The following is a 15,689-nucleotide window of genomic DNA, read 5'->3' as shown; positions in this document are numbered from 1 at the left end:
TTTTCAGTCGTCGTTTCAGAGTCCTCTTAGAATTCAATTAGTGAAATTTCTTTTTCTGCCTCTTCCTCCCCTCTGAAAAATTCTGTGTAAAATGATTCAGCTTTCTCAATTGAGTAAATTCTATATCTCTGATCTTGCCATGTGAACATTAAACCTTCTGGAATCAGCCATCTATAATTCACCTCTTTTTTAAGTAGCAATTTGGTCAAAAATCGGTATTCTCATCTCTCTCACTCTTCTGGGTACTTGTTTCAAGACCACAATCTCCTTTGTATTTCAATGTTTTCTCTCTTGCCACTTGCAGTATTTGCGTTTTAATGGTTTTCTTTGTAAATCTGATATGAACTTCTCCTAGTAAGCTATTTCTCATCGCATATCTTGTGAAGACTCGATAAACCTCATCTATTCCATCCATCATCTTCTCTTCAGTTATTTCCAGAGCTTCAGCCAATATTTCTATCATTATCTCAGCTAGATTTTGTCCTTTTTCTTCCTCTTTGTTTTAGAATCTAAGATAAAATTCTGATCTGTCCATCTCCCATCTCAGCATACCACTTTTATCTTGTTCAACTACAATTAACCTGTTATCAATGTCTCCAATCTTCTTGTCTCTGTTTATCTTCTTCAATTTTTTTGAGTCTCTCATCATACTTCATCATCATTTGTTGGATGTTCACCAGTTGTTCATTGGTTTTCCCTGTTCTTTGTTCAATGTTCTCTATTCTCTTTTCAATATTCTCTGATCTTGTTTGAATATTTTGAATTCCTTGCATAATCATCCGCAGGGTCACTTTTTCTTGTTCTTTTTCTTGCCTTAACATTGTCTGTATTGAACGTTGTCCTCCAGATGGTGGAGAGGAAGAAGTAGAAGTTGAAGAACCAGGAGCTGTTAATTTCGTACTCATTTTGAGCAATTCAAAATCTTCAGGTTCTTCTAAACCTTAATCCAATTGTGGAATAACCAATTGTAGTTCCAAATAAAAATAGTAGGAAAAAAGAAGCCAAATAGTAATAATAATAAAAAAGGAAGAGAAAATTTCTTCAGGTTCTTGTATACCTTAATCCAATCAGTTAGTTAGATGGCAGTAAAAATTCTAAAATGAAGGAAAAGACAATAAACACACACAAAAAAGAAAAAGTTTTAAAATCCTAAAAAAAGATGAAAAAGTGAAGAAAAAGGCTAAAAAAGGAAAAGAAAAATTCTTCAGGTTCTTCAACACTTTAATCCAATTAAGAGGTCTCAAATATAAAAGGATGTATAAAAATAAACCAAAAGAAAAAGAAAAACCAATATGGAAGGTGGATGGAAAGACAAAAATACCAGGAAGGGAGAGAGAGAGAAAAAAAGGCTACTCCCTTAAAAAGAAAAGGAAGGGAAATGTTAATACTAAAGCTTTTCCTTTAAAATAAAAAGCAGGCATAGAAATTTAACTTCCAAAGACAAGGGGGAAAAAAGACAAGTTCGAGAGAGCCAAAAGTCCAAATAGCTATTACAAAAAAAGTAGACTGATGAGGAGGGGTAGCATAGCTTAGAAAGAATAAAAAGAGCACACTGCACTTTGTTTAATTATCCAAGGCTCTTGTTATAACTCTCTTCTCCAAAGACTTATCACCTTTTCTTTTCCTAAACTTCAACACCAGAGTCCAGCTGTTGATAGAAACCCAGAAGAGCACCTGCAATAATACTCTTCCATGCTCTTCCCCTCTATCTTATCAAACAGGCAATGTCCTTGAAACGAAGTCTCAGTTCTTTCTCAGCTTTGTCTGGTCAAGAGAGAAATAGAATATTTCCAAGCCTCTAGTTGGCAGTGTTACAAAGTTTCTTTAGCTTTCACTTTCCCCCTCCTTTTCCAAGCAAAATATAATAAGAATTAATTAAAAAAAGGAAAAGATACTTTTTAAAAAATAACTAAAAGGGAGTCTCAAGCTTAGAATATTATAAAATCGAAAAGGAGAAAAGAATAGATAAAAAGAAGAGAAAAAAAATCAGTCCAGTTTCAAAATATAAGATCATGTATAGAAAATCCAGCAATGAGAAAAATAAAAATATTACTTTGACATTCCTGTTTAAAATTGCCGCTTAATCACTTCTGCCAAAACTTTTACAGATTCTTTCTTTCCCTTAGGGTGTCCTTTCAAGTCTTAAAATAAAGAAAAAGTTCTCACCAAACCAGCACACTCTCTCTTTCTGTTCTCTTTCATTTTGGAGCTGTCCCAACTTCAGCAGCTTTAATGGCTGCCTCTTTGCCGCTGGCAAAAAGAGCTTCTCCTGGATCTACCAGGGACTTTGCGATATCCCTGGGATCGACAGGATGTGCTCTTTACATTCACCATCTCTTCGGGATGGTTTAGATCCACTTGGACCGTCCAGGAGCAAAGATATCAGCAGTGATCTCAGACCTCCAGGATCGCATGCCGTATCGTCGCTATACCAGCTCCGCTTATATTCACTTCCTTGATACAATGTAAGAAAAGAGGAGTGGTTTTATATATTAAAGAGACCATTTCAGCGAAACTGATTTATACTGATGAAGACGGAAGAATATTAATGGTGGAAATAATGGACAATAATACGAAAACACTCCTGATTGCAATTTATGCCCCGAATGACAATCAAGAAGAATTCTATAAAACATTACACATGAAAATAATTGAACTGGACTATGTTAATATAGTTATGATGGGAGATTTTAATGGGATTGTAGACAATAAACTGGACTATACAGCACAGAAAACAATAAAGCAAAACAGAAAGACTCTCCCTAAATCTTTTTTTAATATGGCAGATGAAATAAACTTAAAAGATACATGGAGAGAAAGAAATGCTAAAACTAAACAATACACCTTCTACTCAAATAGACACTTATCATGGTCCAGAATAGATATGATATGGATGTCAACAGAATTGTTAACTAATATTCAAGAAATAAATATTGAAACAAGTACTTGGGCAGATCATAATCTAATGACAATTAAATGGAAAGGACAAAGAAGAAGATCTAGATGGATGTTAAATAATACTATTTTAAAGGAAAAAGACTTCACACAGTGGATGGAGAAAGAACTGGCCTTTTTCTTTAGAGAAAACAAAAAAGAAGATACATCAATCCAGAATGTATGGGATACAATGAAGGCATATGCCAGAGGCTTGATAATAGACTATACAAGGAAAAGGAATACCATGAAAAGATTAGCCTCTAAGACATTAGAACATGAGTATAAAGGACTTGAAAAAGAGCTACTGAAAATGCCACAGAAAAAGGACATTAAGTTAAAAATGGATATAACCAAACATAAAATGGGTTTAATAGAAAAAGAAGAATTAGCACAAAAAAATAGAGATGCTAAACAGAACTACTTTGAAGAGGCAAATAAACCAGGTAGATGGTTAGCATATAAATTGAGAAAGAAAAAAGAATCAAGGAAAATATTGCAATTAATAGATGACCAAGGCCAAGTTTGCTATGGTAGTAAAGAGAAGAAGGAAATCATTTGAGATTATTATGGGAAACTATACGCACAAGAGAATATTGATGAGGAAAGAGTTAAACAGTATTTACAGAATGCTAATTTACCCCAAATACCTAAAGAGACTGAAATGTTAAAAAGCAATGTAGCAATGATGGAGTTAACTGAAGCACTTAAGAAGCAAAATAATGGAAAGGCACCAGGCCCAGATGGACTTCCGGCAAGAATTTTACAAAACATTATAAGAATAATTGAACTTTCCATTGCTAGAAGTTATGTTAAAGAAGGGGATACCTAAATCATGGTCAGAAGCTTATATCACACTTATTCCAAAAGAAGAGCCCGATCCATTACAAATGAAGAACTATAGACCTATTTCTCTATTAAATGCAGATTATAAAATTTTTGCTTCAATATTGGCAGAAAGACTTTAAAAATACTTAAATAATTTTATCCATCCTGATCAAAATGGATTTCTGCCAAAGAGACAAATTAAAGACAATATGAGAGTAATCTTGGACACTTTGGAATACTACAAGGTGCATCCTGAAAAACAAATGGCTCTGATATTTCTAGATGCACAGAAGGCATTTGACAATGTGAATTGGCGATTCATGTTGTTACTGCTGGGCTTTGCTAGAAAATTTACTCAAGCAATAGAAGCTACATATCATAAACAGACGGCAAAGGTAATGATAGAGGGAAAACTGACAGATTCTATCGATATAAGAAAAAGAACAAGACAAGGGTGCCCACTATCACCTTTGTTGTTTGTGCTAACTTTGGAAGTGCTAAACAGAAATATTAGAGATGAAAAGAATATAAAAAGAATGAAAATCAAAAAGGAAGAATTTAAGCTGCAAGCATTTGCAGATGATCTGGTTTTCATCTTAGAAGACCCTCTAGAAACAGCACCAAAATTGATAGAAAAGATAGAGACATATGGAAAGGTGGCTGGTTTGAAAATAAATAAAGATAAGACAAAGATCTTGACAAAGAATATGCTATCAAGACAAAAGGAAGAACCGGCAGACCTATTGAAAATTCAGGTCACGAATAAGATCAAGTATTTGGGGATATATTTGACAGCAAGATGCAGTACACTAAAAGAGAAAAATTATATTAAACTTAAACAGCAGATAGCTCTAGATTTGGCGAAATGGGAAAATTTACAACCGTCATTAATAGGGAGAATATCAACAATCAAGATGAATATATTACCCAGAATTTTATATTTGTTTCAAACAATTCCAATTAGGCTTGGGAAAGACTACTTTGAAGATTTAAATAAAATTGTGTTGAAATATATATGGCAAGGTAAGAAAGTGAGAATAAAATTAAAACTTTTGCAAGATGCTAGAATAAGAGGAGGATTTGGTTTGCCTAATTGGGAGTTGTATTACGAAGCTACAAATTTGATGTGGGTTAAGGAATGGATAACATTAAGAAATACTAGATTGTTGACACTAGAAGGACATGATCTGTTGTTGGGGTAGCATGCTTTTTTATGGTATAAAGGAACTAAAACACAGGGGTACTTTAGAAGACATTATATACGGGAGCCTCTGTGGTTAAACTGGGAGAAGATTAAAAGACAATGTTATTTGAAAATTCCAGTCTGGCTATCGACTATTGAAGCATTTTCTTATCCTATAATATACAAAAAGGAACAAACAGATATGGTGAAATACTGAATGAAAAGGGTGAACTTAAATCTATACAAAAACTAGAGGAACAAGGTATAAAGATGAATTGGTTTTCATATGCGCAAATACATTCAAGGTATGATAAAGATTCTAAAACAGAAGGTTTCTATGACAAACTGACTGACTTAGATATGATTTTGACAGGTATTGATGAAAAGGTGATTAAAAAATTGTATGGATATTTATTAGAAATTAAATTAGAAGAACAAGAAGTTAAAGAAACTATGATTGCTTGGGGGAAGAATTTTGGATATGGGATTGATCTAGAGAAATGGCAAAAATTGTGGTCTCAAAATTATAAAATGGCAATGTCAACAGCATATAAAGGAGGTGGAAGATGGCGACGCCCAACTAGGAAGGTGAAGCTCTCACTCCTGGAGCACTATCTCCCTATAAAGCCACCACCTGAACCAGAAATCACTTTTAAAGCTGCTGCTTGCACCAGAAACCGTGAGTAAACCTGATCCCAAAAAACAAGCCCCAAAAAGCTGGATTCTGAAGCCGTGGAGCCCAAATAATGCTAGCAGAGCTCCTGCTAATTGATCCGGAGCCCTCCTCTCCTTCCCCAGAAAAGTGAAGCTCTCTCCATCAAGCCCTATTAACCACACTGGTGGAGCTCTTGAACTGGATCACTTGGAGCCCGAGGAGTGCAAACAACGTACCTTCATTTAAATCCCTCACACAGCTGATAGAAGTATCTTCCACGCCAGACAACGCGTTTCCATTAATATCCCCCACACAGTTTCCCTGGAGCCACATCGGACAGCTGGCAGGGAGAAACAAAGAGTGAGGAGAAAGCCCTGAGGCTCTTAGGAGCCAAAAGTTACCCTGGACGGCAGAGGAATGCTTCGGTTGTTGGGAGGAGAGGATAGTCTCCTTGACTGACCCGAAGAAAACCCCTCCATCCGAACTAAAAAGAGAATTGCCTGCATAGCTAAATCAAAACCAGTAAGTCAGCTAAGACAGAAGTGAAAAAGAAAGGAAAGATCTTGTAACAGCGTGCTTAGTCTTGGTTAGAATCACTCAAATTTCTGCAGTGGAATTTTCCTTGGAAAGTGGGACTCAAAGGAGGAAAATAACTGTGATTAACGATCTGGAGTGACTGTCAGATTTAGTTAAAAAAAAGGTATTGCAACTAGAAGTAACTTTAAAAGTAAAGGACAGATTGGATTAGTTAACCCAAATTTCTGGACTGTATTTTAGTACTACTCAACTTGAACAACTTTAGGAAACTATTGCAAAACAATCTTATTCAGAGACATATTGATTGTAGTTAAAGTGTTTTAATTCAGCAAGTTTTGCTCTCTTTCAAAAACCCAGCGTGCTTTGAACATCCTGTTACAGTCTTTTGTTTACAGAGCAATAACAGCAGCAATCAGAGCAATAAATTCCTCTTACCCAATCTATCACAGCTGCTAGAAAAACAAACAACCCTTTCCTTAAAGACTCTCAATACTACCTCATTACTTTAATCAAACACCCATTAATTCATTACCTCAAAACTTACAACTTTTCTACCTCATCACCTACATCAATGATTAGATAATCAATTTCTATAAAATATTTTATTAATGGTTTAATTGATTTATTGTATTAATTGATTAGTGTGATTAGAGTGTTTAGTGCGAAGAGTGTGATTACTGACTAGTTTAATAGATCAAGATTCATGTAATTTAATTGATTAGTAAAATCAGTGATTTAGTGAAATTAATTGAACAGTGTGACTAATGATTAGTGTAATTAATTGATTAGTAGTTAGTGTAATTAATTGATTAGGTTGATTGTTGCTTAGGAAATTATCTGACTAGAGAGATTACTGCAATTGATTGATTGGTGTGATATTGGCTATATTGATTACCCAAAATTGTTCCATTAATTAATTCAATCAACGTACTATCTTAACAAACCTACCATGCCAAGAAAAAAATCCAATGCCAAACCACAACCTAAAGAGAAATTAATCCCCAACAAAGAACCACAAGACTCCTGCACATGCCTTAAATGCTACAAAACTCTAAAGGATAATGAAAACTCCATCAAATGTTCTCTGTGTAACAAATACGCTCATCATGACTGCTTGGGATTACCCAAGCAAATGATTCAATACCTAGAATCATCCAATGAGTTTCCATTTCTCTGCAAATCATGCAGACCCAAACTGGATCTGTTGGAAAGAGTCGATACCATTGAAACACGATTAACATCCCTTGACACCATAGTAGCATCCCTGGATGCCTTAAAAGAAAGATTATCCAACCTCGAAAAAAAAGACACAATGCAAAAACCTGAACATCCAATAGCTACAAACCACATCTCTACTCAACAACCACAACCCAATCCACAACCCAATCCACAAAAAAATATAACCCAGACAAATATTGATATCCCAGTCCTCATCAGAGAAGCTGTTGAACGCAAACAGAAATGTCCAAACGCCATCTTATTTGGTGTAGGAGACATCAATGACAATGATGACATCACAACTGTCCGAAACATCATCAGTGATTATCAAGCATCAACCATCTCCCCTGATGAAATACTTGACATTTCCCGCATTGGCCGAGAGCTCAAAAACAGAGACGGCTCTGTGACCCCACGCTTCTGCAGGGTCATTTGCAAAAATGAATCAAGCAAACGCAAATTCATTTACACTATAAATTCACTCGCCAAAACCAACACCAACCATAAGAACCTCCGTTGTCACCCTGACCTAACCATACAGCAACGTGCCCGCTCCCGTGTACTCTGCACTGAACTCAAAAAACGTCTAGACAATGGAGAGAAGGACCTGTACATTGACTACCATGCTAACTGTATCAAAAGTAAGTCACACATCCCACAACTCAGCTTTAACCTTCAACCACAACCCTACCTCAACCAATCCACCATCACCCAAGACTAGGCACGCACGCCCCTAACTACCTCAATTCCAACTACTGCTGGCCTTAAATGCAAGCTACTCAATGCAAGAAGCCTTGTAAATAAAATACCTGAATTTTTCCTCCTACTAAATATGGCTAAATTTGACATTATATTTGTCTGTGAAACATGGCTCAACGCATCTCTCCCTGACTCCATTACCACAGTAAGAGACTATCATGTTTACCGATCAGATCATGAAATTCGTAGAGGAGGTGGTGTTGCTATCTTCTATAAAAAGTCCTTACATCTAAAAAATATCCAAGTTACCCAGGAGCTTGCTCTTCCGGAGACCATTATCTGTGAACTATCCTTAAATATCACAATTCGATTCTTACTATGTTACAGAGCACCTGATTATGACATCGAACATGTAAACAAGCTAAATACACTACTAACATGGGCAGCATCCTGCCCATACCCTTTTATCTTTCTTGGTGATTTCAATCTGCCTCATATTGACTGGACCCTAAATGAATGTACAACTGAAACCATACATGCAACCTTTTACAATGCTGTTACAAATCTGGGACTGGAACAACTAGTAACCAACAACACTAGACTAAACAACTGCCTCAATCTCATCTTCTGCAATAGTTTGAATTTAATTTACGGAATACAAACTAAAGAACCCTTTTCCAGCAGTGACCACAATATGATTGACTTTTGTCTCAACATACGTCCACACAAAAACCACCACAATGATGTGATCCCCAATTATAATTTCAAAAAAGGCAACTATGATCTTATAAACAACGATCTCTCATCCCTTGATTGGCAATCTCTATTCACTGGATGCAATACTGTTGAAGACCATTACAACATATTTTTACTTGAAGTCAAAAGAGTCATCAAACTATATGTACCAACAACAACTCCCAAAACAAAACAAAAAAACAGATTGCCCATAACAATAAGGAAACTTCAATCCAAAAAGAGATCACTCTGCCGGAAAAACAAATCTGGTCACGTTGCCAATTTCAAAAGCCGATACAAAAATTTATGCCACCAAATAAAGACCGAATGCAGAAGACAATGTTGAAAAAGCACTACGCAATCTAAAACCATCTCTATCTATTGGACCAACAACTAAAGATGGAATATGATGCCTATTTCTTAAAATTAAAGCTCTTTATCTCAGTATTTGCCAGCATGGATCATGCCCAGTATTTCCAAACCTCTACAATGATAATCTTTAAGAAAAATGTTGAAAAGACTCTTCTCCGATGGACCAGTTCTTAAAAGCTTAGCCAAACCTCTAAGCATAATCTTTGAAAATCTTCAGGACCAGTTCTATGGTCACAAGCCACAGTCATCCCCATCTTCAAAAAGGGAGAGCCTTGCCTAGTTGAAAATTACAGACCAATCTCCTTATGCTGCGTCACCTGTAAAGTCATGGAATCAATTATTAACCAATCCATCATCCTCCACTTAGAGACAAACAACCTACTCTCCAATAAACAATTTGGTTTCAGAAAAAAACTATCCTGTAATCTGCAACTCTTACACTGCAAAAACATATGGACTACACAACTTGATCAGGGCAAAACAATAGATGCAATCTACATAGACTTCTGTAAAGCCTTTGATTCAGTGGTACATGACAAACTACTCCTAAAAATAAAATCCTATGGTATCTCTGGACAACTGCATAACTGGATAGAAGCATTCCTGTCAAACAGACAACAAATGGTCAAAATTGGGAGCGTCCTATCAAATTCTGTACCTGTCAATAGTGGTGTCCCCCAAGGCAGTGTTCTAGGACCAACTCTCTTCATACTCTACATAAATGACCTCTGTGATCATATTAAGAGCAACTGCGTTCTTTTCGCTGATGATGTAAAGCTGTTCAATACCACAGACAATATTGCTACCCTTCAAAAAGATCTTGACTGTGTATCAGAATGGTCAAACAAATGGCAACTTCAAATCTCAACAAATAAATGCTCTGTCTTACATATTGGCAAAAAAATCCGAAAATAAAATACAAGCTGAATAGTCAAGATCTTGTTGATGATCCAAGCTCTGTAAAGGACCTTGGAATACTCACCTCTAATGATCTAAGTGCTAGAGCCCACTGCAACTACATATCCAAAAAGGCATTAAGAGTTGTTAACCTAATCTTACGTAGCTTTTTCTCTGGTAATATCACACTACTAACTAGAGCATACAAAACATTTGCTAGACCAATACTCGAATACAGCTCATCAGTCTGGAACCCACATTACGTATCTGATATTAGCACAATTGAGAAAGTCCAGAAATATTTCACAAGAAGAGTTCTCCACTCCTCTACTCGTTGTAGAATACCTTATGCCACCAGACTTGAAATTCTAGAACTAGAAAACCTTGAATTACGCCGTCTTCGGTCTGATTTAAGCATGGTATATAAAATCATACATTGCAATGTCCTACCTGTCAATGAATACTTCAGCTTCAACCATAACAACACAAGAGCACACAACAGATACAAACTCAAGGTTAACCGCACCAAGCTTGATTGCAGGAAATACGACTTCAGCAACAGAGTGGTCAATGTCTGGAATACTCTACCCGACTCTATAGTTTCTTCGCCAAACCCCAAAAACTTTAACCTTAGACTGTCTACTATTGACCTCACCCCTTTCCTAAGAGGTCTGTAGGGGGCGTGCATAAGCGCACCAACGTGCCTACCGTCCCTGTCCTATTGTTTCTTTTATTTTTCTTTTATTTTTCTTATATGTACCCATTTCATGTATTCATAACTATGTATACACTTATACTTATTATCTTGTAAACAATTGACAAATAAAATAAAATAAAATAAATAAAATAAATAAAGAAAATTTGTATAAGATGTTTTACAGGTGGCATTTTCCCCCAACAAGAATAGCAAGAATGTTCAAGAATAAATCCGAAAAATGTTGGAAATGTCATCAGACACCTGGCTCATATTACCATATGTGGTGGATGTGTGCGGATGCTAAAAAAAAATGGACTAAAATCCACACGTCGTTAGAAAAAACGACAAAAAAACCTATAGATTTGAAACCAGAGATATTTTTATTGGGAATTTTACCTGAAATATATAGTAAAGACTTGAAATACCTGATTGTAAATGTATTAACAGTGGCTAGGATTGTATTTTCTAAAAAGTAGAAAAATGAGAAAATACCATCACAGGAGGAAATCATTAAGAAAATATTGGAATGTGCTGAAATGAGTAGATTGACATTTCAAATTAGAGAACAAGATGATAAACAATTTTATAAAATTTGGGATCTATTCTATCAATGGTTAGACAATAAAATATAGTAATGAAATAGGTAGACTTTTTGAAAATAATAAATATATAAAGATGTATTCTTTTCTTATTATATCTACAAAATGATTCTAGGGTAGATCTGGGATGATAATATGAATTGACATAAAATAAATTAAGTAAAATATGATCATTTTTTAAAACATGAATGAATAAAAGTATAGTCAAATGATTGATTAATAATGATATTAATGTATTTAATATTTGATTGAAAATACGAGATTATATACAATGTAATTATAATTGAAGACTATGAAATGGAAGCACAAAAAAATTGGTAAACCAACCGGCACACTGTATGTACATATATGGAGGATGACTTGATGTTTTTATGTTTTGTTTGTTTATGTATGTTTTAAAAACCAATAAAAATTTTATAAAAAATAAAATAAAAAATAAAAAAATAAAATAAAAACATAAAATAAAAAAATAAAATAAAAACATAAAATAAAATAAAAAAAAAATAAAATAAAATAAAATAAAATAAAATAAAATAAAATAAAAAATAAAACAATAAAAAAGAATGTGTGCATTATAAATATTTGCTCATGAAATTCTAATTACAATAAAAATTAAAATCATCTAAGTAGCTCATTGTAAAATTTACATTGCCAACTGAATATTACTTGTTACTGTGATCTAAGATTTAGTAACACATTTACAGAAATAAAATAAACATTTTTACTTATATTTCTGGCATAATAAAATGCAATAAGTAATGCAGGTCTTCCTTACATTTTAGTGACTGTTAAATCTTATTTTAATCCTTCTAACACTTCTTCTACATGTTTAAACACAGCAGGATCCTCAATAGTTGGAGTTATCTAGGGGGAAAATAAAGAACTCAGACTCTTAATATGGCAAATTAAAATTAATGTTTTCTTTTTTATGAAAATCATATATAAGACAGTATTTGCCCATGAAAATACAATGCATCACAGGGCAACAATTAAAGGTACTTCAGATGAGCCAAGTTATAGAATGTGTCCAAAATAAGGACCCATGACTTCTAAGGGAATGAAATTTGAGGAAATTGTACAGCTTCTGTTACACTTTGCTACTATTGCGATACCAGACTGCTGTTACAGTCACATGATCCTCATCTACAATGTTCTGTGACAGTTTCCCAGGCAGTCTTGCAATATCTTGTTCCTTCCCCCATCCAGCAGGAGCCACTTACCTGGCTGTTGCTAAGAGAAAGAAAGGAGAAAGGTACAAGGAGGAAGGAATCCTCATGCACCCTTCCCAATCCATGCATCCCCTCTTGCATAGACTTTTCCAAACTTTCCCGTGCACCTTCCTTGATAACATGCAGTGTCTTCTGTGCACGGCCATGTTCCCTTCCCAATAGACACTGCCCCTTCACACACCTTTCCTGTGTGGCAGCTCTTGTGTACCTCCAAGCACCCTTCCCAACCCCACAATGCTGTGTCCTGCTGGCACAGTATTTCTCAACACATCCCTGCAACTCCCATGCATTCTTCTTGCCCCATGCTGCCCCACCACGTGGCCAACCCAACCTACACAGTGCCTCTCACATGCACCTCCAGGCATCTTTTCCAACTTATACCACTGACCTGCAATGCCTTCCCTGATCCACATGGCATTTTTTGTACATGTATCATTTCTGACCTGCATCCCCTGGCTCGCTCCCTCTTTCTTATACGTTGATAGGGAGTAAGAGGTCCAACTCTAGGGTGTCACAGGGTTTGGTGTTTTCTCCACTCCTTTTTGAAATCTACATGAACTTGCTGGGCAGGATCATCTGTCACTATGGGATGAAGTATCACCAGTATGCTGATGATTCCCAGTTATACAGCTCCATTCCAGGTAAAGTGGTGATGCTGTGCATGTCTTTTCACAGTGCCTGGAGGCAGAAGGAGCCTAGATAGTGGGACAACAATCTTCAACTGAACCCTGGTAAGATACAGTGACTCTGGGAAGGGAGGCCCTCTGTATCCAGGATTTTTTCATGTTTAGATTTGGATGGGGTTGCACTACCCCAGATAAACCTGGTGTGTAGTCTGGAGGTCTTCCAAGACTCATGACTCCTACGCAAAGAACAGGTGGCAATTGTGGCTAAGAGGGCCTTTGTGCAAATTTGTGTTGTGTGCTAGTTATGTCTTTTCCTGGATAGGGAACTCCGCTCAATCACTCATGCCTGGTCATCTCCCATCTGGACTACTGCAATGTGCTCTGCATAGGAATACCCTTGAAAAGTATCCAGAACTTCCATGAAACCAATTCTGGACACCCAAAGAATAACGCAGTAACATTTCTACTGAACAAGTTGCATTGGGTGCCTATCTTTTTCCAGGCCCAATTCAAAGTGTTGATTTTAAATTTTAAAGCCCTACATGGCGAGGGGCAAGGTAAACTATGGAACTTTACCCCATTACATCAGTCTGTCCCACAGGAAAGGTGTATTGCAGATTCATCAGTTGAAGAATTCCAACTGGTGAGGTCCAGGAAGAGAGTCTTCTCTATCATTGCCCCCACCCTATGTAAGACTCTCCATCTGGAGATGAAGAGGGCACCTGCTTTCTTGGCTTTCTGTAAAGGGATAAAAACATGGCTTGGGGTGCACAGTTGAATATGCAGCTGTGTGACTGGTTGGTGCTCTGAAAGCCCTCCTCCTCTTTTTAAATCATTTTTTTACATTCCTTACCACTTAAATTTTTACAAACTGTTTTTTTATGCTTTTAATATCTAATTGTACACTGCCCAGAGTCTCTGTAGGACATGACAAATAAATAAGTTGCTCCCTCTTTCACTGAATTTTTGTCCACCCATGGTCATTCTGTTTGTCTATTTGGGTATCTCTGAAACAATGACATGCTGGGTCACAGGTTGTCTAGTAACTATATATTCTATTATTGGCAGTTACCTTGTATGGCTTCCCATTCACAAGAGAAGCAAGAGCTGATCGTGGTATCTTGCCAGAACGGGTTTTGGGTATTTGTTTCACAAATACTACTTTCCGAAAAGCTGCCACTGGACCAATATCTTCTCTAACTCGTGCAACAATTTCTTCTAAAAGTTGTTCCTCTTCAATATCAATTCCTAGTAGCATATAAGAACACAAGGGTCACAAGTGGCTTTATTACTTTGTATGGGTGCAATTTTATTTCTCACCGGCTATCCCAGGCAAATCAAGACAACAATCTCAAACCAAACATTCACCTCAGAATTCCAAAATCCCAACTTTGTAAATGAACAGTTCTCACCATTTCTTAGGACACACAATGCGAGAGGAACATGGCCCTTTAGTCGATCCTCTTGGCCAACAACTGCACAGTCTGCCACAGCCATATGGGAGAGAATAGCCTGAAGAGGGGACAGAATAAAAATACTATATTAGACAAATATAAGACACTGCATGTCCATTACTTATCTGAGAAGGTGCGTCCAGCAATAGCAGTCTACGGACAATAAGATGGAGCTCTCCATTGTGACCAGCAAGTATTCCCCTTGGCCAGATGCAACTGACCATCTTTGTTATGCAAATGTTATCTCATTTGCATACAAACCCATAAAAACTGTTCTACACAGTTTTGAGATCTCTTAGAAACATGGGGAAAGTAGCCTAGGATGAGGCATAAGAATTAGGCTACAAATGAATGTTCTTTTTAACAGTGGGAGTATTCTGAGCAAAAATTTGCTCAGGAATTCATTTAAAATAACAAAAATTCAAGGTCCAACTCAGAGAATGTGAACATCTAGATGTCATATTCATTAATCTGTAGCAATAGAAACTAATTTGCATATTATATGGTGGCTCTTTCAAACATATTTTCCAGGACAAGCAAATTTGCTAACTAGTTTTGGCATTCTTTCTGGCACCTTAGAAAGCCAAATGATCAGAAGCAACAAAACTACCTGGTCCAAAAGGTGAAATCACTGAGTTTTTCTAGATATCACATCTGGCATGAGTTCATTTTAAAATCTTAATGTTTTAAAAATATTTTTAATTTGGATTCGAGCAATTTCTAAATTAATTCACTGAATCTCTATAGGCTCTGCTCAATGATGGGTGTTGTATTGGCCTTTCCTCATGTTTACTGGTTCATCTTTAAAAAGATGTGGAGAAATATTTCAAACAAATATTTACAGTGAGGTCCAATAAACCTTGGCAGATTAATATCCCTCACACAGGTTAGATTTGCTATTCTCATCCATTACTGCCTGCTTCTAAGTGGACTGCTGAAGGAATTTTAATGCTTCCTCATTCCATGCATGATTTTTTTTTCTGTATCCAATTGTGAAGCAGCTTGCATCAAATCATGCTTTCTTTC

The 15,689-nt window shown here is 36.1% G+C and overlaps 1 protein-coding gene across 4 annotated transcripts in view; it reads right to left on the bottom strand.

The window, feature by feature from the left end:
• ACSS3 (acyl-CoA synthetase short chain family member 3) overlaps positions 1-15,689 on the bottom strand; it is a 129,133-nt gene that overhangs the window by 71,481 nt on the left and 41,963 nt on the right. For 2 of the 4 annotated variants that reach the window (XM_087934515.1, XM_026699152.2), the window contains exons 14-16: positions 14,622-14,721; positions 14,282-14,457; positions 12,130-12,218 (exon numbers count right to left, since the gene is read on the bottom strand). In XM_087934515.1, coding sequence (XP_087790641.1) covers positions 12,150-12,218; positions 14,282-14,457; positions 14,622-14,721 — 345 coding nt within the window. In that variant the 3' untranslated portion in view covers positions 12,130-12,149. The other 2 variants (XM_026699142.2, XM_087934514.1) reach the window with 2 other exon arrangements.

The sequence above is a fragment of the Pseudonaja textilis genome, chromosome 5 (genome assembly GCF_049901715.1).
Source record: "Pseudonaja textilis isolate UNSWEBS1 chromosome 5, rPseTex1.2, whole genome shotgun sequence".
NCBI classification, from domain to species: Eukaryota; Metazoa; Chordata; class Lepidosauria; order Squamata; family Elapidae; genus Pseudonaja; species Pseudonaja textilis.
The sequence above is the reverse complement of the archived record's forward strand: the minus strand, read 5'-3'. Positions and strand labels throughout refer to the sequence as shown.